We start from the raw sequence: 21338 nt of genomic DNA on the forward strand, positions 1-21338 counted from the left end.
TCCGGGCCTGCTTGCTTGTCCTGGTTGTTGCAGCAGTGTCGCAATCAACGATGCGTATCGGTTAAAAAATGTAAAATTTATAGTTTATGCAAATATGAAAAATGCAACTGGCAATGCATAAAAATGCGCACGCACGCAAACTGCGTGACTTAACCAAGGCAACACACACACACACACACACACTCACTCAATTTAAATTATGGACAAAGTTGCGCGACAGTTGCTTGGTTTATCGCTGGGGGCAGCCACTCAAATGTTGACTTTTGTGCAAGCGGTTAAATTAAAGCGAAAATATCAAAAAGAGCTTCAATTGGCTATACACAGACTAAGAAATACTCTTACAAGATATCAGCTAGTAGTAAATAAAGCGACAATTGAAAGAGCATGAAGTTATATTCTGCTAGCAAGTTCGTGCCATTTCAGAGAGAGCATTCAATAGAACTACATTTAAGTCTAATTAAATATCTGGAAATACACTTACTTAACCTACGCACTTCAAATACCCTTTCTCCCGCTGCCGCTGCAAGCTTTGAAGCTTAATAGTTTCTGTTCTTTATATAGAGCATTCAGTTAGGTAACACTTAAATATTTTTGAAACTGATTTCAAGCTTTGCACGTAGTCCCCAAGTAAAGAGTAGAAAATGCTTAAGAGAACCTGCGGCGTTGGGTGCCTAGTTTCGGTCCATGTTGCACCACCGGCGCACGGAATTTTCACCAAAAAATGCCAACAAACTCTATAATGGCAATGTTGCTCGATTGCACCTTGGACTTTTAGTGTGCCGCAACGAAAATTGCTCGGTAACGCCCAAACCACATACACACGAAGACACACACGCAGCACACACACACATATACCCTACTGACTGCATGCAAGAGTTGCAGCTGGCTGCAATCATTTTTGTATGAATCACGTTTGATACGCACGAAATACCTTTTGGGTGAAATTGAAATTATAATTTGTGCATGCAGCGTCTGCTTGAAGAGGGTTGGGGGAGAGTGGGGCAGCAGCTGGAGGCATCGCGAATCAAAGAACGCCCAAGTTGTTGCCAGCAACAAAGTCGCAAGGAGCAAGGAGCAACTTTTCGACAGCCGCAATTGTTTTTTCTTCAACACTTTCTGAGCTGTTTGTTGATGTTTTTACTTGGCCTTGCAGCAGCTCAGGCTGCCTGGCTGTAAGCGGCTTAAGCGGCTATACAAACTGTGGCAAATAGCGCTCAGCTTTTAGCTAATTGTTTTCCATTTAATTTGGCATTTGTAGGAAGCGGAAACCGCCATCACTGCTATGAACGGCCAGTGGCTCGGCTCGCGTTCGATACGCACAAATTGGGCCACCCGAAAACCGCCAGCCACCAAGGCAGACAGTAAGTGATCACCTCCAAACAACTTACATCGAGACACATCATTTTGATTTGTATTGTTTGCATTTTCAGTGAATATCAAACCTTTGACCTTTGATGAGGTTTATAACCAAAGCAGCCCCACTAACTGCACCGTATACTGTGGCGGCATCAATGGCGCCCTCTCTGGATTTCTCAACGAGGAGATATTGCAGAAGACATTTTCACCATATGGCACAATACAGGAGATACGCGTCTTCAAGGATAAGGGCTACGCATTTGTGCGGTAAGTAGTAAATACCCCGTGCGTATACGTAACGCACATTCCACTGTCTGTCGCATGCAACGCATGTGGCTCAATAGCCACAGGAACCACAATAAAAGTGACGCAAAAGCAAGCAAGCAAAAGTATCAAAAGCAAAAAGCGGCTTCTGGATACCACATTAGCCCATTGTTTCCCGCCATTTTGATTTCGTTGACGGCGACTGGTATGCATTGTGGCCTGCGGCCCAGCTCCTCGCTCAAAACCGCTTCCATGTTGTTGTCGTTGCAATTGAGTGCACGCCATTTCAATGTGCCTCCGTTCAGCTACGGGTCCGCCGCACCGTTAATAAATCAACTACACTTTTGCACCAACGACAACTACAAAAACAACAATAACAACAGGCAAATTTTGAGGCAACAAAACAATGAAACGCAATAACAGCAGCAACGTCGCTGCCCATGGCAAAAAAAACAAAAAAAAAAACGAAAAAAAAACAAATACCAAATCCCCGACCAAAGTAGGCAAAAGCGATGCCAATAGCATGAGAGAAACGTAAGCTGGGGAAATGCAGCTGAGCTGTGGGCAGAGCAGAAAGCAGATCGCAGCTGCCGCCACGAATGGTGATAGGGTTTTAATGGCTGCCGTTGGCCCTCCTGGCGAGTGCTGAGGCTTAACAGCGCGCCATTACCCCAACAGCCAACCAGCAACAAAGGGGGCAACGCATTGCAGTTGCTGGCCAGGTCCGTGTGCGCCTTTTGTGCGCTATCCAAAACTCATTTCTGTGGTATGCACAGAGCAAAGGCAGCGCGAGAGCACCGAGCACTGAGAGCGAGTGTAAGAGGGCATGACAAGGGGCACAGGGAGGCGAAAGAGCCGCATTGGCATTGTTTGGCGTTTTGTAACATAATGAGCTTGGGGACTCCAAGTGGTCTCTGCCGTAGCCGCTGCCCTCGTAGTTGCTGCAGTTATACCCAAACCCAGCCACAACAACATCAACAGCAACAACAACAACAACAACAACAACAGCAAGAAGAACTCTCAACTAGCAGCTACTACAAGTACAACAAGCGCAAAAACAATTCCACAGACGCTTGTACCACTTTTACGCTTTGTTCTGGCTAACACAACTTGTTGTCGAGTTGTTGTTGTTGTTGTTCTTGTTGTTGCTGATGCTGCTGCAGGTTAAATGGAAATTTAAGCAGGTCAATCTGCAGCCAACTCCCCCAGCAAATTAGTTTGCTCTAACCTTACACTCTGCTACACACACACACTTATTTTCGCCTTTAGGTTCTCGACAAAAGAAGCAGCCACACACGCCATCGTAGCTGTCAATAATACGGAAATCAACCAGCAGCCGGTGAAGTGCGCGTGGGGCAAGGAGAGCGGCGATCCGAATCACATGTCCGCCATTGCGGGCCAAGCGCTGGCGCAGGGCTTCCCCTTCGGCTCAGCAGCTGCCGCGGCCGCAGCAGCAGCCGCCTATGGGCAGCAAGTGGCCGGTTACTGGTATCCACCGGCACCCACATATCCCACAGCGGCACCGGCCAGTACCTTGCAGCCCGGCCAGTTTCTGCAGGGCATGCAAGGCTTCACCTACGGTCAATTTGCAGGCTATCAGCAGGCCAGCTACATGGGGTAAGCAGCGCTCACTGATTAAATACGAACAAGCGTTGGCAACACCATTATTCTTTTTTTGCCCAATAGCATGGGCGTACAGCTGCCAGGCACTTGGCAGAGTGTCCCGCCACAGCCGCAGCTGACCAGTGCAGCGGCAGCCGCAGCGCCACAGATAACTCAGAGCGTCGGTGGCGCCCTGCCTCAGGCTGCTGGCGTTGTGGCCTATCCCATGCAACAGTTCCAGGTCAGTCCACAGGTAAGTCTCGGGGCAGACTGTAGTGCGTACGTCTGATACTTAGCTTGTGGCAATTGCAGCTGGCGGAGGATGAGTGGCTGGCACCCAGTTTGCTGGTGTAGCTGCCATGAGCGGTGGCCATGTATCCCACACAGCAGCAGCAACAGCAGCAGCAGGAGCAGCCACCGTGCGCCGATTACGTGAAGGAGCCGCGTTACCAACTACAACAGCAACCGCAGCACCACCACGTTCAACAACTCCACCACCACCAGCCGCAGATATACGAATTACAACAGCTACAGCAACAGCAGCAACAGCAGCAGCAACAGCAGCTGCAACAACAGCAACAACAATTGCAGCTGCAACAACAGCAACAACAACAACAAGCAACGCACTTTGCCCCACAGTTGTATTATGCGCAGCCACACTGGATGCACCAGCAGTTGCCCAACAGCGAGCAGCAGCTGCAACTTCAAGCCCAGCAACAACAACCACATCAACAACAACAACCACCAGTAAACCAAGTAAATGAAGTTTATGGCATCCCCGAATTGTACAAAGATTGAAATGCAAAAGTGACAAATTTTATTTCACACCCTCGGTTGATATTAGAGAAATGTAGCTTAACGAGTAGCGAGTAACGAGAAGCAGGTGAAGAGTAACCCAAAATGACAAAGGATACATTTGAAAGGAACAAGCAGATCGAAGATTATCACATCAGATATGAATTCAAGCAAACCATATAAAATATCTATTTATACAAAATATAGTATATATAAAATAAACGCCCATTAACTCAATATCCAATTTGTTGAAGGCAAACGTAGTTTAAGTATAAAGAGCATAAGCAACAGCGATAGCAACACCAACAGCAACAGCAGTAAGGCCAAATATGCAATAGCTAATAACTATAATATGTACAACAACTAATTGAAATCACAAAACAAAATGATTTAAATAAATGAAAATATATGTATGTGTGTTATTTGTGTCTATATTCTCGCTGTCAGAGAGCGCCGATATGTAGCAATAGAAAACCTCCTTTTGTCGGGGGCCAATTCAGCAACTACACATATGGTACACATATAGCAGTAGGTATACCTACCAGAGTTAGAATAGAGCCGGTGCTAAAGTCAAAGGTCAAAGGTTTTTGTATGTTGTAGTGCACGAATCCCTCATAACCCTTTCGATTCCACTCGCAAAGTTTTCGAGGTATTGGTGTCAGTAGAAGCAAATTTAGAAATTTTAATTCGGGTTAAAAGATTATTTATCAAAGCTATCGCGACATTTTATTGACTGAAATTTCCAACTGATTCATTTAATTTGTTTTCATAATTTCAAATTATTATTTTTATATGGTTATCGAACTGTTATCACTGCTAAGCCAAGCAGACACCACCTTTAGCCCCTAGAAGCATGTCATGAGTAATTAGTTTTAACGAGAGCTCATTTAATAGATGTGCCTAATTTAACATGTCCTTAAAAAGTTGCGGCAAGTTAGGTCGAGCCACATTTGCTTCGATATGTTTACCCCAAAGCTGTATTGAGTTTAAATATCGCGCAAAGGGAACCAAAATTAAAAAGAAAATCAAATAAATATATTTGGGAAAAAATTAATATAAATATTTACAAGAAAAATAAATACATTCAAAATAGTTAAATGTAAACACAAGTCAAAATAGTAGAAAATGTGCACATACAAAGGTAAAAAAAACATAGTGATAAAGCAACACAAACCAAAAGAAACCCAAAAAAAAAAAACAATTTATTGATATAAAATGCATGTATGTTAGATGTACCCATGACTAGCTACAACTACTTAAGTAAGCAGCACTTGAAATGAGGGCATAATTATAGAAACCTATTAATGTATCTGTGTAATGTAAATGTGAACAAAAAATTGAAATCTTTAAATAAAAACAAGCTGAAGGAGGCAAAATAGTGAAATATTTAGAGAAAGCGAATGAGAATGAAAATGTGAACAAATCCAAAACAGAAAGAGAATACATAAAAATATATGCAGTGTCCCTGACGTCAGCTGGAACGTGTAGTAAGAGCAAATTACAAAGTTTAGTCAATGTTTAGTTAAGATTGTAATTGTAACTATAAAAACTATATGCTAAATGTTAACGAAACACAATTATTTATGGTATTTACAAAAATAACAAACTAAAAAGACAAATATAAAAAAACAAACACGAAAATGAAAATGAAAATGAAAAACATCAAAATTGAAAACTATTTTTTACAAAAAACGCAAAACGAAACAAAACTCAAATTAGCCCACTATATTGGAGGATGTGGAGAGCCCAACAGGAAGTGCGTCTAATTTCTCTAAGTTGTGATTTAATGCGATGAGAGTAAACGATGCTATTGACAAAGTAAACTGATTTATTTTTTAAACTTGGCAAAACGTGTTTTTTGAGAGCCAATGGCAAAACTGTGCAGCAGTGTATGCATAAGTTTACATATATATACAAATCTATATATACTTATATACATACATATATACTAAATGTTATTTGAGAAAACAACAAAACTGTCTGCTAAACAAAGCAACAAGCTATGCATAATTTTAAAAGAACACATTAAATACACTATAAAACAAAACTATGATACCGATAAAAGGAAATATGAGGCAAAACGGAAGAAAAAAAAACAAATAAACAAATTGATTAGCAGCTAAACATATTTATGTTAAAAAATGTTGGAAAATAAAGCAAAATTCTAAGCAAAAATATGGAAAGAGATGGCCTGGAGTGAAGCAAGAATCTTTATAAAACTATTACCTATAATATGAGATATGCCTATGTGTTTAGCATAAATAAATTTAATTATGTATACATAGTTACGGTTTAAGTAAAATGCATATACATATAAAAAAAAATGATTCAATGTTGTGTGTATGTACATATAAATATATATGTGTATATTATGGAAAAAAAAAACAAAATTGCATATAATTAAAGAACGTCTATAAATGTATGTATGTGTGCTTGATAAAAGCAAATTAAACACATGAACACTCATCCAAACAGAAATAAATAAATATATAAATTTAAATGTAAAAAAACATGCCAGAGATTAAACAAAGCTGCATAAAACAACAGAAATATGTTGAAAATGACAACAGCCGCATGAACACACACACACACAAACACAAGCACACGCACACGCACACGTAATTGCATTGAAATTAGCAGCAGTTAAAATAGAAAAAGAGTAAACACAAACAATTATGAACAGCGTGCAAGCAGAATGTCATAATTATGTTAGGAGCCTTTCAATCGAATCAAATCGAACGATACACTCCCAGGATAGATCCATATTTACAAACACACACAATACACACACACATACACACACTCATACACAACAATCCCCGCAAGATGTGCAGGCAAACAAGTTAATATATGCATAGCGAAATGCGGAAAAGCAGGAGAGAAATAATCAAATAAAATGGAAAATGTTAATCAAAAATAAAAATATAAATTGATTGCAGTTTTTTTGTTAACATTAATGGAATACCAATTGCAGCGGGCAGCCAAAAAACAGAGGTGAGTGATTATTAATGTCTTTATTGTTCGTTGATTGAAGCGTATGAAAGCGCTGAAAGGTATGCAACACTTATGCAAGGACACTCGAGGATTAATGGCAGTATAGGAGGAATCAATCAGTTATGTCACAATCTTTATTACGAAAAGAACACAAGTTGTGTACCGAACAAGCAAAGCTGCTTACCAGAGTCTAAGCCCCTTAAAGACCATCAGATACGATATGGTATATATAAATATATATGTATATACAAATGCAACTGTGTGTGTCTGTCTGCATTTCTATATGCACATGTCGCCTTTCCACTTGACTCGTTTCACCGACGCTGCAGCTGCATTGGCCAGAAGAACGCCAAACGCAACTGCCGCATTCTGGTCACGTAGAATCAAAATCTCACTGCACATACATGTATCCATACGTCTGTGTATGTGTGGCGTGTGCATGTGTGTGTTTGAGTGCACCTTTCAACTCGCTCGCAGCGTCATTCGCTGTCAGCAGCAAAAACTTGACTGCCATTACGCATCATTGCTCAACGGAAAACTGTACAATTTCAATATTTTACTGCCTTTCGCACTTTGGGGTCGCCGCTGTCGCTTTTGTCATCGAGCTATTATGCCATTGCGAATGCTATCAAACAAAAACTATAGTTTAAAACTAAAATTAAGCAAATAGACAGCTGCAAGCACAACGCATATATAATCCATCAGCATTAAATGAATATGCTACTCATTCACCCCATTAGATTGAAACGCATGTAGTGCATAAAGTTCCAAAATGTAAAACAAAAGTTAATTCAAGTTTTTTAATCGGCTCCCATGATTCCAACCAAGAACTAATCCGCTTTAAGTAAAACATAATTGATTTACTTGTCAAATTCAATTTATATAAAAAAGTAGCTTATTTTTTTTCTGAAGGAAACTAGCAGGACAATTGAATTTTAAATAAAAGTTGAAAAATATGTAGAGCACATTTCAGCATAAGAAAATTAAAAATGTATTTCCCTAATTTTTTTTTTGAATACAATTATTTTTATATATATATTTAATTTTTAATATTAATTTATATCTAACGCTTTCTCTCATTTTTTTGATTTTCACCAGAAGAAACTCATTATTTATTAAGTTGATAGCCAGAGTTGTTTATTGAGGAAGTTTCAGCTTTACGCTGGCGTCAGAGCATTTTTCAGTAGATAATATTTTTTATTATTCAGCATTGCAAAATACAAAGCCTTATGAAACTAAGCTTATAAAATTTAACTGTTTTGTTTATACCTCTGCTTTTTTTGTGGCGCATTAAAAAGCTTGCCAAGAGGCTAACTACAAAAGTGCACCTAAGTTTCTTCATAAGTATATTAAATAAAATAAAATAAAAATAGCGCAAACAATTCAAAGCATGCTGAACTTTGAAATACCTCTTTGCCAAGAGGAATATTTTTCGATGACAAACTACAAAATCCAATAAAAATAAAATGCATTTTCCAGTTAAAAGAAAATAGAAGCTACTTATATTATTTTCTGCACACGAAAAGTTCAGAGCCATTTATCGACGGCCCAAAGACAATAACATCCATTTCGAACTTGAATAGAGGGTATCGAAAGCATTCAGCGACTGCATTCACTGTGTATTGCATTTAAATTTGGTCGGGGCTTATTACAGAGCAGCTACGTAGTACAACGGTATAAGGGGAAGACCCTTTACGACTGACGCCGTGCGCTACGAGTGTTTTCAGCTACGCCCACCTTTCACCTTTATGCTCTTTTAATAGCACTTGTTTAGCAAGCAAACAACGCTGCTAACTTAAAAAAAAACGAAGCCCTAAAACCCGCTCAAGCTTATCCAGCCAGATATTTTTATAGCAAAAGTTTGAGTGTTTGTCTGTTTTATTAACCGCGCTCACTCGCTGGCTCCGGCAACAGCGAGAGGCTCCTTAGCTGGCTGGAAGCGTTGCACTGTAATGATAACAGTGGCAGTGGCAGCACCAAGGCAAAAGTTTCTTGGCTTATTCATAACACACATGCGACTGCCTGACAATCATTGGCAACTTGCAGCAAACTTTTCTCCATACTTGTTTGTGTTTGTGTGTGGGTGTGTGTGTGTGTGTTCGTTGGTTGTGTGTTGTATTTTGGCCAGCTCTTGACGGGTTTTTGTTGACCTTTGTTTAGCTTAGCCTGGCTGTTATTGCTTTAATTGATTGCTGGATGCCGGCGCTAGTCATAAATAAGCCAGCTCCTTGATATGCGCATCATGTTACAGGCAGGCGCTCCTTGCTCATTCTGCCATTACGCTGCAATTTCTTGCCGCAACCGCAACGACAAACAACAATCTCGTTTCTAGAATGCAAACACTAATGACAAAATGTTAAAATTTAGCCGCCATCGTCGCCAGCGCTAAAAGCAAACGATGTGGCACGCGCTGCTTGCCCCGCAGCCATGGGCCATGCGCCATGCGCCATGTGCTCGGTCGTCTGGCAACGCAACCAAAAACCGCACAAAAGCGAGGCGTCCATTAATTTTCGCGTAACCGCAAAATTCAAAATTGTTTATAAAGCTACGCAGGATGCGGCTTCAGAGACACGTGCGCCATCCTGTTCGCTCGCCCACGCTCAGTCTCAGTCTCTGTCTCTGTTTGTGTCACTGTCTCCGTCTCTGTCGCTGTATATGTTCCGCATTCAACATTCGCGCTGTCTGTCTCACTGCTGGCCTGTCTTTATGGCCAGCGGCATTGCCCTGGCAAACAACTACAACTACAAATTAAAATGAATTTTAACGAGTCGGAGCGAAAAGTGTCAGCGTGCAAAAGAGCGCCCCAGCTCCAAGCTTATCCCGATATACACAGTGCTGCCAGGATGCCACACCAAATGCGTGTGGCTAAGTTTTGTCAGCGCGATATCCATGCGACTCTTCACTAAAATGGCGAACAAATTACGCAGAAAACTATTATCGTTAGAAGCATATGTGACGCTGTTAAAGCGCCAAAGGCCCAATCTTCAGTAGCCCCACCGTTTGATACCCTACCCCACAGTCCAAACTGTTCACCACCCACTGTCATGGCAAATGACTAGGACAACGCCACGGGAGTACCTTAATACGTTCGTTCCCCACCCCACCCCCCGCGATGCATGCGGCGACGCTTTGTCTATTTTATCCTGTCGCATGCATTGCGTGTGTGCATATGCAATAACCACCAGAGCCACCAGAGCCACCAGTGACACCAGTGAGACTAGCAACCAGCCTTCAGCTATCATCAACGCCAAAGCGCGCTTATTGTCTGGCTTGTCGAGCCTCATGCCCAATCTCTAGGTTGAGCCGACCCTGTAAGCTTCTCTGTCGCTAAAATTTCGGGGCGCTGTTAATGTTGTTAGTTGATTTCAGTTTTGCCTTTCAAAACAGTTGTTGTCGTTGTCGTTGTCATTGTCAATGGGGTCATGGTTGGATTTCATTTCAGGTGTTGCCAGCAAAGACCATTGCCAAAATGCAGCTAGCAACGTGCCACACAATGCGGCACAGCAAGAGTCCTTCTAACAAATACACTAATACACACACCACACCACACTCACATGCATACCTATGTATATCGAGCATTTGTGTTTGTGTTTATGTATTTGAGTTATGTGCGATATTTTGTTTTTGGGGCGTCGCAACGACGCATCCGCTTTTAATGGTAATAAAAACTAAAGCTGCTTTTGAGCACTCATGAATTTGCAGCCTCGTGTCTGTCCATTTTGTCTCTCTGTCCGTCTGTCTGTCCGTCTGTATGTCTGCCTGTTGTTCATCCGGCGCAGCAACAAAATGGCCGCCGTGTGCAACGGAAGTGCACTAAACTCAACTAAGCCAAATTAATTGCCAGTGGCAGAGGTTGTTTAATGTGCCAACAAAACTTTGATTCTACAATACGCAAAATAGATGGCGATTTGCATGCGACTTTAATATGTGGCACGGATGGATCCCAGTCTTGTGACCTGTGAAAACTGAATAATAATTCTACACAAACGTGTTAAAATTGATGCCATTTTGATCGTTCTTGTGATATTATTAATATTAAAATTAATAATTTCTTGTGATCCACAACTTGAACGCAATATAGTCTGTTGCAAGCCCCAGCTCAGAGTGGGTGAGAATAGCGAATATATAAAATTCGAGTAGCATCCATTTGGGAAATAAAACTTTGATATGTTGAGATAATACATATTTGCATCCTTATCAAAAAAGTTAATATAAAAATATTAAAATTATTATTTTTGGGCTAAAATTTGTGAAAGTGATATTATTTATATTTTGGTGTATAACGAAATGAGGCAATCGCATATATATATAACGATAATAAAATGGATAAGTATAGAGCTAAGGACAAGCTGAATAATGCATATGAAAAAGGTCAATATATAGTTTCACTGTAGTGGGACTATCATAGTATCATAGGCAGACAGAAATTGAAGAAAGACAACACTCAGTGTGCCGTTAAGACTATCATTGCCCAGTACTAATATGCTACTTAAGCCTTTGTTTACAGGGTATAGGCAATGCCCAACTAGATCAAACCGGAGGCAGATCCCAAGGCAAATGGTTGAAGCGTCGAAACTGCCAAGAATTAACTGCAATAAACACCAGCCCGGCAGGCGAACGAACAAAACATCTCCAAGCCCAAACGAGAGCAAAGAAAGAAAAAAAAATAGAACAAATAGCGGGTTGCAGGAGCAGGAAAATTAATGGTCCTCGCAAGGAATTTTAATAAAAATGCTTGCAACTAGATAGCTAGAGGTGAGCAAAAAACTGGCCAACTGCAGCAGCAGGCCAACTGCTGCTACTACTGCTACTGCTGCTGCTGTCATAATGCTGCAATTGTTCATTATCCACTAATGAACAAAAAGTGTATGTGTGTGTGTGTGTGTGCGTGTTGGGGAGAGTGTGTGAAAATCGCACACACAAAAAACCTAAATAAGGAAAATGCCGCACGGCGTACAAAGATGAAAAAGCGGCGGCGAAGACCGGCGACGAATGACAGCGTATGAAAAGGTTGGAAAGGGACAACGGCCGGAGGGGTGAGAAGGAGACAACACAGAATGCAGCGACTTGCTTGAAACACATTGCTCTGTCAGCAGCTGAGGAGTCAGCGCAGGACCCAGTACAGAATCCGGCTTCCTGCCCAACCAGCGACTTTAATTTGCGCCACAGCTCGCACGTTTTCTTATTTGCCGTCTGTTTTCGGCGGGGGGTTATGGCAAAGGGGCAGCTCTCTGGGGGGAAGCCAAAGACTGGGCAGACGTTGCTTTGAGTGCATTACGTGGAATTTTTGAAGCACTTAAGCTGTACCATAAAATGCTGCTGCCGCTGCTGTTGCTGTTGCTGTTGCTATTGCTCCTTGGTTCACATGTGACAGTTGCAGTTGTGCCTGAGCCCGACTCCGAGTCCTTGGTGAGTTTCGGCCTGGGCCCTGGGCTCCTTTTGTCTGCGCCGTTTTTGTTCGTGCGGCATTTTCTAATGACAATTGTTTTGCAATATAAATTGCACAAGTGCGCAATATTTGCTTTTGTTTATGCGAAAACTTGAACGCTCCTGCTGCCTCAGCGCCTAACTGCCAGCTCCCAGCTACCAGCTCCTGACACCTGCCCACCGAAATGGAATGGCGACTCAGCGAAGTAGCAGCAGGAACAGACGTTTTCAGCAATTTGTCTCGCATTGCACGTTCTGCACGAGAACTGTATGTATGTCTGTGTGTTTGTGTGTGTGTGTGTTTTGTTTGCTGCTGCTCCGCCTGCTGTTTCTTGTTTCATTAGGGGGCTGCCACCCCGACCAAACCCTAAATACGCCAAAGTCTACGCTCTAACATAGAGCCTGCCACCGCACAGCAGTTGCATCCAATGGCTTTTGTTCAGGTCGTGATATTTGCTTAAATGAAATGACGTTAGTTATGAAATTAGATTTCTCTATACATTCAGTGCGAGCAGCAAAACAAAGGCAACAGCATGAACTCAATGGAAATGCATATCAAGAACTTGTGAAATCACAGACAATATTTCATATTTACAAATTGATTTATCCAAATACTGAAACTCTCTTTGAAAATATTAGCAAACATTTCATTTAATTTAAGGCATTTACTGTTATCTTAAGACCTTATTTATTTAACGAAGAGTTTATTTTCTAGACAAATGCCCAAAGAACTTTAACTAGTTCCTCTCGAGAATTTTTCCGATTTTCCAAGCAATTATAGATTTAATACCAAATTGGGGCAAGAACATATAATGTATTTAGTCAGTGAATAATTTACAAGGCATATGCCCAAGCGACTACAAGTTTTGTCCCTAATATTTTATTTTTCAATTTATTTATTATTTGGACTTTAAACAAGATTACAGAGCAAAGTAAAGCGAACACAAATGCAGCTATTAAGAAGAGTGACATTGAGGTGTGTGGTTGGTCCTGGCAGCAGCGTCAACGAGTGACGGATTTATCCTTATTTGCATATCATTTTGCTAGTTAACGGTGAATGCGTACCGCGCTGCCGCCACTTACATGTGTGCGCGCACATTTGCGCCACGTTAAAAAGCTGTCCGACCTTCCTAATATCCTGCTGCCCGTTCCCTGCCAGAGCCAGGCTGATTTTGAAACGCGCGCAGCAAACAGTGCAAATATGTAACAGTCTAATGTAAATTTATTGTTAAGCAAAGGGGCAGCAGAGTGCCAAGGGCGGAGAGGAAAAACCCTTAACGATGTCCCTGGCGGTCAAACGGACGACCGCAGAACGGCCAGCACAGCTGCAGGCACGAGCATGAGAGCAGAGCACCCACATCCAAGCCAACCCATCCGCAGCCCACAAAGCAGTAGCAGTAGCAGTAGCAGTAGCAACATCACCACCTGGCAGGTGCAGTGGCGCACAATAAATCTAATTTGCGTCGCATTTAATGACTTTGTCATGGCAGCCAGCACCCCTGGCTGGGCGACTTTCCTGGCAGCTGACTCGTAAAAATAGTGGCCGCCTCCGATGGCGGCTCCATTGCCCCGGTAATGTGGGGCACTTGGCAGCGTCCAGCGCGGTGGTGATATTTAAGCTGTTCCCAGCGCAATTTTAGCCAGCAATAATTTTAGGTAACGGTGCAAAGTGCCCCATAAACAAATTAAAAGCGCTAATTAGAATTATGTGACAAAGTTAATGCGCAAATTGTAAATTAAACAATGGGCAGGCACACCAACAACACACGCTTTCTTACACTTGGGGTTAATGTTGCGGCTACATAATGACTGTACAAATTGCACCCATTCTGAGCTAGCTGTGTCGCAGCTTCAGTAGAATAAAAAATTACAAAAAAAATATGTGTCAAATGCTCACACTCACACTCATGCCACACTGTGGCCCATTTTGAATCATCATATATAATGCTGACTCAGTGCTCTAAATATTTGTTTAATAATTGAAAGTTTATCTCTGTTCATATAAAAGTAGGCATCTACTGGTCGTTGCTGTGGCAGATTTATGTTACACTTCGGCTTCAACAGTTAGTTCACAGCAGACTGTACATTTTAAGAGTTTGATTTTGATGCATGTGCAAGCATGAATATTAATTAAATTTTAATAAACAGAATAGTTTCAGAGGCTGACAGCTCTAATGATACTTGACATATGGTTTTTTCTCTTCAATTGTTTGTAAATTTAAAAGACTGTAACTTGACCAAATTTTGATTGTTTAATAGAAGAGCCTTGCATGATAATCAATATTTTGACACCTATGATAATTCTGCCAATTACCAGTGATTGCCTTTCATTTGGCAATATTTCAGGTAAGAACTAACTAACTAACTTGCACTTAGCTGGTAAATGAGTAAATTGTCTTTTAATTTCGCAATATCCTTTTAATTCGCCCGATTTTCAATTAAGTATTTTAAAAGTATTAAAACAATGGAAGCGGTATTGCCTCTTCCAATTGCTTGCATAAGAGAAACTCGCTAGCATGTCTACCGGCAGGTTGACGGGCTCATATTCCTCCGTCATCGTCGTGAGTTTGTAGAACATTTGTTGGCTCGTGATTTGGCTGATTTATGCGCTCTGATAAGTGCTCTACTGTGCGACCTGATAATCAGACGCCATTCGACAAAAGCAAAGCTTCATGCCTCAAATAAAATGTTTGTAACGACGAATTTTTACCATCGACAAAATTTATGGCGCAGCACGCAGCAAAACGCACAATAAGAGAAAGCAACAGCAGCAACAACAAAAGGCAAACAATTTACCATTTACAATTTACAATTTGCATATTTGATGCTGCCTTAAACGTCACCCCTCAAGCTTCTGCACACCCGCCAGCCATAGAGCCGAGACGAATGCCCTAATATTTTGCCAATGCGTTGGCATTTTTGATTTACAACGCATACAGCAAATTTTTTGGGAGCATTTTAAAAATTATTTATTTGCGAATGAGCCTCTGGCAACGCAACCAAGCAGCTAAGAGTCCCTAATTTCGTTTCTTGGCATTTCCTTCTTAGAATTCAAGCATATTCGAGACACTCACTCAGGCAGGCAGGCAGGCATTCGTTCGCATTCATTTGATTTGGTAACATTCGAGGCGCCTCGTGTTACGCATCTCATGCGCAATGATTTATTAAAATTCCAAAAGCAGCCACTGAAAAATATATACACAAAGCAAGCAGAATGCAAAGGACATTAATAATACAAAAAAGTCGAATTCCTTTGACTTGTGGTTCAATGGTTGCGGATGTAATGCAACAGTTTGCCAAATATCCTTAAGATATAAATCGGCAAGGGGCAGTCGAGCATAAAGCCGAGCAACAATTGACGTTGGCCTCGATTTACCGCAGACAAAACACCAAAATTCATTTGCTCAGCTACCAAATAACAACCAAAGAACTGAACAACTAAGGAAACGGCAACAAATCACAGTTTGTCGCATAAAATATGCATTAGACAACAAACTAAAAGCAACCACTTAACATTAGTAGAAGAGGGACTGTCTGTGTGGCCGAGCGGTCGGTCGGCTGCGGGTCGATTGAGGGCTGTTTTTGTCAAATTTAAATTTCAACTTTAAGTTGGTCACACTGGCCCACACACTTGGCCACACACTGGCCCACACACTGGCCCGCACACTGACAAGTGCACTGCATAAATTCCCATAAAATTATGTTGTTCGTGTCAAGCAGCGGCTGTGGCAATTTTCTGTCGACTCGCAACTGACATGTCAAGATTTAATTCTCCCATGAAACCAAACTGAATCTTTAATGAGTAGCCAACCAATGTGTTGGCCATTGTTATTATTGTAGCTGTTGTTGCTACTTTTGACTGCCTTTTATGCTCCTTATTGTGGCCGAGCTTTTGTTGTGGTGGCTGCTGTACAAGCTCAGGTGTCGCATTGCCTCGCATTCCCCGGCTCATTGAGTCTATAACTATTTTATTTGGTTTTGTGGCACTTACATTTAATTTGTTATGCAAAGATTTCCCCAAACGCACACATACGCACTTGATTCTTATGTAGGTATTAATTGTTATATTTGTGACTGTTGTAGTTGTGGAAAAAATTAATCCGAGCTTGAGAATTCAGTCAACGCCAGACCAGAAGCAGCACACACAATCTCCAATAGCTAGTCGTTTTTTATATGCATTTATTAATTTTGAAAATGACAATTTCACATTAAATCATTGTAACTTATGAAATGTGCGTACATTGACAGCTTACAAACATTTATTCAAATTAATTACATGCTGGGAAATCAGAATAATACCCGCCTGACTGCCAGTAAATTGTATAAACTCATAATAACAAAAACAAGCTTACAATTAACAATATTTTTATTACAATTACACGAAAAATATTCTCGGAAGACAGGTGTGCCTTAGCGTTGCTCTTAAACCATAAAATCGTTACGCTAGACAACCGAATAACGACATGAAAGAAGGAAAGAGACAGGAACTAAGCAAGTGAACCATTATACTACCGATACTAAATACTACAAAAAGCAATATCTGCAAGACATAATAGAGCTCGCGAAAATCACATAAAAAATAAATATTTTAGGAGATTAACGATAAGCGATAAGATAAACGAGAGAGTACAAATAAGCGATATAGATTTGAATAGTTTTCATGAGATCGAGTCGGGCTATCGCTGATTGAAAAAAACTTGATTTACGCACGTCATAGTAGGCCCTTCATTCAAATTGTATATTCTCTAACTCTTATAGTTTCTGAGATCGACGCATTTAGACAAATGGACAGACAGACGGACTAACAGACAAGACTAGATCGACTCGGCCGTTGGTGCTGAGCAAGTATGAGGTCGGAAAAGTCTCCTTCTGCCAGTTACTTGCAGAACAATCTTTTCACCTATTGATAATGGGACTCATACATATAATATATATTTATATAATATAGTTACCAATATCAAGCTGAAGTACTTAAATACTAATCGTGCAAGCTCACATTAATTTAATAATAAAATTATTTTAAATTTAAATATGAAAATTCTTTTCCATGCGCATATTCCGAAAATCTGCATATACATACATGAATATATGAATATACAAATATTTTGAGTGATATGCCAGCTGCCGCCATAGAAATGTCCTCGACGTGTACTGTACTTTATTACAACAAAGGCAGCAGTAATAACAACAATGGCCACTAATAACACCAATGCAGCAACACAGACAAAAACAATAAATAAATAAAAAGATGGCGTTGCTTTAGCCGCTGCTGATGCCTGCAAGGCCGCAACAAGCGCCCAACACACGTAGCAGTTATAAAGCACACACACATACACACACACACACACACGGCACACAGTTAGCGAGAGGCAAAGGAGTAATCTGCCCGTTTTATTTGTTTTCACAATTCCAACATTTGTGCATGTGTGTGAAATGGTTGCGAGTTTGTGTTATTTTGGATCTTTTTGGCGCACACATGCAGAAATTTTTCTTCACGCGCTTGTCAAAGCGTTGCACTGCTCTCATCCATTTGCCTGGGCTTACCCTGGTCTGCGCCCAGTTCCGCTTAGTTGTCATGCGCCGCCATAGACCAAAACTCGTGCCATCGCTTGAAGGACTCGCGTACGTGGACACAACAACAACAACAACAACAGCAACAGCAACAACAACAACAACACATTTCGCTGGCCGCAGTTGTGCATTTTTACAAGGTTCGCAGTTTTTAGAGTTTGTGCTTTTCTTTTACGTTTTTTCTTTTGTGTTGTTTTGTTGTTTCTGGTTTTATATTTTTAGTGAGCCGCTGACAACGTGGCGGTCAGAAGAATTGAGGTTGGGCTTATTTGTTTTGCCCGCTGGGCAGTTTTGCAGCCGCCTGAAACCTTGCTTTGTTTGCTGTTGCTGCGGCACGATTAAAATGTGCTCGACAAAGGAATTATTTAATACACGTTTCACCTTTTTTTTCCCCCGCTTTTACCAAGATTTTTATTTGCACTGCGTCACATGTGTTTTGCACATACCCTCTCACCCTCTATGTGTGTGTGGGTGTGTGTGTGTGTGTATTTGTAGAGGTTGCCTCAAGCAAATAGCGTGTTGGTTACACATTTGTGTGCCCGCTGCTCAAATATTTGACTTGAGCAACGGCGCTTACATTACAACATTTGCAGCAGCTGAAAATATAAAGTATACGCAGCATTAATATGCATATCTGTCTAGCTGCGACTGGCTGTGTGTTTGTTCGCCTGCGTGTTTGTGTGCGAGTGTGTGTATTTGCAGGTGTGCGAACCTTTAACGCTTGACAGCATACATGACTTTGATATGAAGCAAACTTTTGACTATTACAATAAATGTAAATGCCGTGTGTCGACTGTTAGGCAAGAAATACAACGTTTATAAATATTTATAATGCCCAGCTGAACTGCTCTAGATAATAATTTAATTTGTGGCAAATCGTAAAATGCAACAAAGTCGACAACAACTCTCAGGTGCCAAATTGTAGTCGAATCACACACAACGCACACATCAATTCGGGCACATAAAAAGTAATGCTAATGCCCCGGCAATTGGCACTCGTGCACGTTACACATATCTTTATTTACTTTCGAGTCCTTTCCAGGCATTTATAGCAGCGACTTTACGCTTCACTTACAATTAGCGATAAAATAGCGCTTATCGCAAGCCACACAATTGCCCTGGCACGAAGAGCGGCATCGGCATCGGGAGCGGCCAGGCATTTGGCTATGACTATCATAAGCATTTATAAGCGCGGCAAATCAGGAGCACATTTATAAGCATAAGAAATTGAATGCTCATTCCCTGGGCAAGCAACCCGTTTGACCCCCGGCGTGCCGTTCCGTGCCCCGTGCCCCGGCCATATCGCATTACTGATCATTTGCTAAAAGGCGGCGCACAAGTGCAGCATCATTTCCGTTACATATAAATACACTTTTCTGCTTCGATTGAGACTGGGCCATGACTTGGCCAGCAGCAACAGCAGCAGCAACGGCCTCAGCAACGACAGCGGCAGCGGCATCGGCATCGACATCGACATCTTCCGCACGGCAGTCAACAGTCAACGAGCGCAATTTAAACTTGTTACGTGCTTCAAGTGCCGAGCAGCGTCTTGTTGAACGTAATGAAATGTGGCACACACACACACACATACACACAAACACTCACCCGCGCATACATACACTATATAGCAATAGCTAGTCAGACACGGCAGCGTTTTTCTGCCTGATTTGAAGGCATCGACTGCTGCTGCTGCTGCCTATCGAAGCGTATCCTTTTATGATTATCAACAGAGCGGCAGCGTCATGCTTAGTCTGAAACTCCTTCACTCCCCTAACAGCCTGGCCCCCCGCCACCCTATCAGTCCCCTCATGTGTTTATCTAATGCTTAAAATTATGAATGTGCTTGGGAGCTATCTGTGATTCCAGGCAGCCGACTCATGGCCAATTTCAAAGTGCTTTTCATTGCCAGCGCAATGATTTGGCTTTGGGTTTTTATGCGTTACGTATACGCCATGTTATCCCTACATGTTATCGAGCAACCTGATAAGAGTTGCATTTAGGACTTTTGTTTTATTTTGTGAACTTTGTGGTAGATCATTTGACAATGATTTCATATAAAGCCATGAAATTCAAAGAAATAAAATTTAATTAAACTTAAATCTGAGCTGCATACGCAATCTAAAGCAGTACACTGATGTGTTGTGTATATATATATACGGATATGTATGTGGTAGTTAAATGGCATGCATATTTATATTGGCAATTCAATTACTATTCTTATAAATAATATTTGCCAAGGAAGCGGCAGGCATTGAGCAGAGTTCAGCGGGAAACGCATATGTAAATACAAAATGAATATGTTTATGTGTTGGCAATCTAGAGGTAATTGCCAATGAATAGCCAATTAAAAGCAAACATACGGACACATAATGGAATTTTTAAATATATAGACAAGGCCAAAGGTTCTCAAGCTGCAACATATCAAATTTAACCAATAGTTCCATCAATCGCTCAATAATTAAAAAGTCAATCTGCGCGGTAATAACAAATAAACTACAAGCCACAAATCCACACCGTTCCACACAGTTTGAGCCATAACTCAGGCCAATAAATTCCACGGCTTTCACTAGGCCGGGAACTGATTGCAGCCATTTGATGATAAATTAAACCATGTGTCTACAGCTCGAATTTATTATGCGCCAAAACGCCAAATGCCTGTCAGACCTGGGCCTGGGGCAAGCCGCGAAACCTTTTAAACTTTAAATCCCGCTTCAATGCATCATCGCCCGGCCAAAGAGTGGCGTTAGCCAAGTTAGTGCCAAGGTGAATAAAAAAAAAGGGAAGAAAACTTTGCGCTGCCTTTGCTACGCTTGCCATAAATTGCAATAGTGGCTTTGCTGGCAACTACATAGATTCCGGCCTCTCCCCCTCTACGATCATAACCTTTCACAGCTTGTTTATGCGCTTCACACGCTTGTCTTTTGACCTGACTGCGGTCTGCCTCCTGCCTGGGTCGACTCCTGCCATATTGGTTATTAATGTTTATGACTGGCTCGGTCGGCGGCTTTCGATTGCCTAATGCAATTCATAATTTAGTTCCGTGTTACGTTTATAATAATTCAAGCTGTCATTGATAACTACCCACACATCCATGTACTCGGTAGAGTTGTGTGTGTGTGGCTGTATGTAGCACCTACCATGTGTAAGTTTTAATATGGCGCCAAAACCACACTTCCGTTTTAGAGCGATCTGATATTGTTATGCTACCATGTACATGTCCTGGCATGTCCTTGTTGCCGTTGCTCCTGGCTATTTGCTAGTTGTGCTTTATTGGTTTTATATTGGCTCATATTTTGCGCAGCTGTCGGCTCGTCCAGCTTCTGCCGGAC

The 21338-nt window shown here is 41.4% G+C and overlaps 1 protein-coding gene and 1 long non-coding RNA gene across 11 annotated transcripts in view; one reads left to right on the forward strand and one right to left on the reverse strand.

The window, feature by feature from the left end:
* LOC135436439 (cytotoxic granule associated RNA binding protein TIA1) overlaps positions 1-5242 on the forward strand; it is an 89468-nt gene extending 84226 nt beyond the window's left edge. Inside the window, 5 exon segments of the mRNA XM_064694038.1 lie at positions 1259-1361; positions 1431-1623; positions 2890-3237; positions 3307-3475; positions 3535-5242. Coding sequence (XP_064550108.1) covers positions 1259-1361; positions 1431-1623; positions 2890-3237; positions 3307-3475; positions 3535-4020 — 1299 coding nt within the window. The 3' untranslated portion in view covers positions 4021-5242.
* The window catches only part of LOC135436440 (uncharacterized), a 178734-nt gene that overhangs the window by 137135 nt on the left and 20261 nt on the right, over positions 1-21338 (reverse strand). Inside the window, exon 3 of one of the 10 annotated variants that reach the window (XR_010437527.1) lies at positions 15354-15623. The exons of 8 other annotated variants lie outside the window; for them this stretch is intronic. This is a non-coding gene — a long non-coding RNA (uncharacterized LOC135436440). Of the gene's footprint in view, positions 1-15353; positions 15624-21338 lie in introns of those variants that run through there. One more of the 10 variants, XR_010437518.1, reaches the window with a different exon arrangement.

Source organism: Drosophila montana, unplaced genomic scaffold (assembly GCF_035044405.1).
Source record: "Drosophila montana isolate Dmon_TW-CO22-7 unplaced genomic scaffold, ASM3504440v1 contig_3733_1, whole genome shotgun sequence".
Classification (NCBI taxonomy): domain Eukaryota; kingdom Metazoa; phylum Arthropoda; class Insecta; order Diptera; family Drosophilidae; genus Drosophila; species Drosophila montana.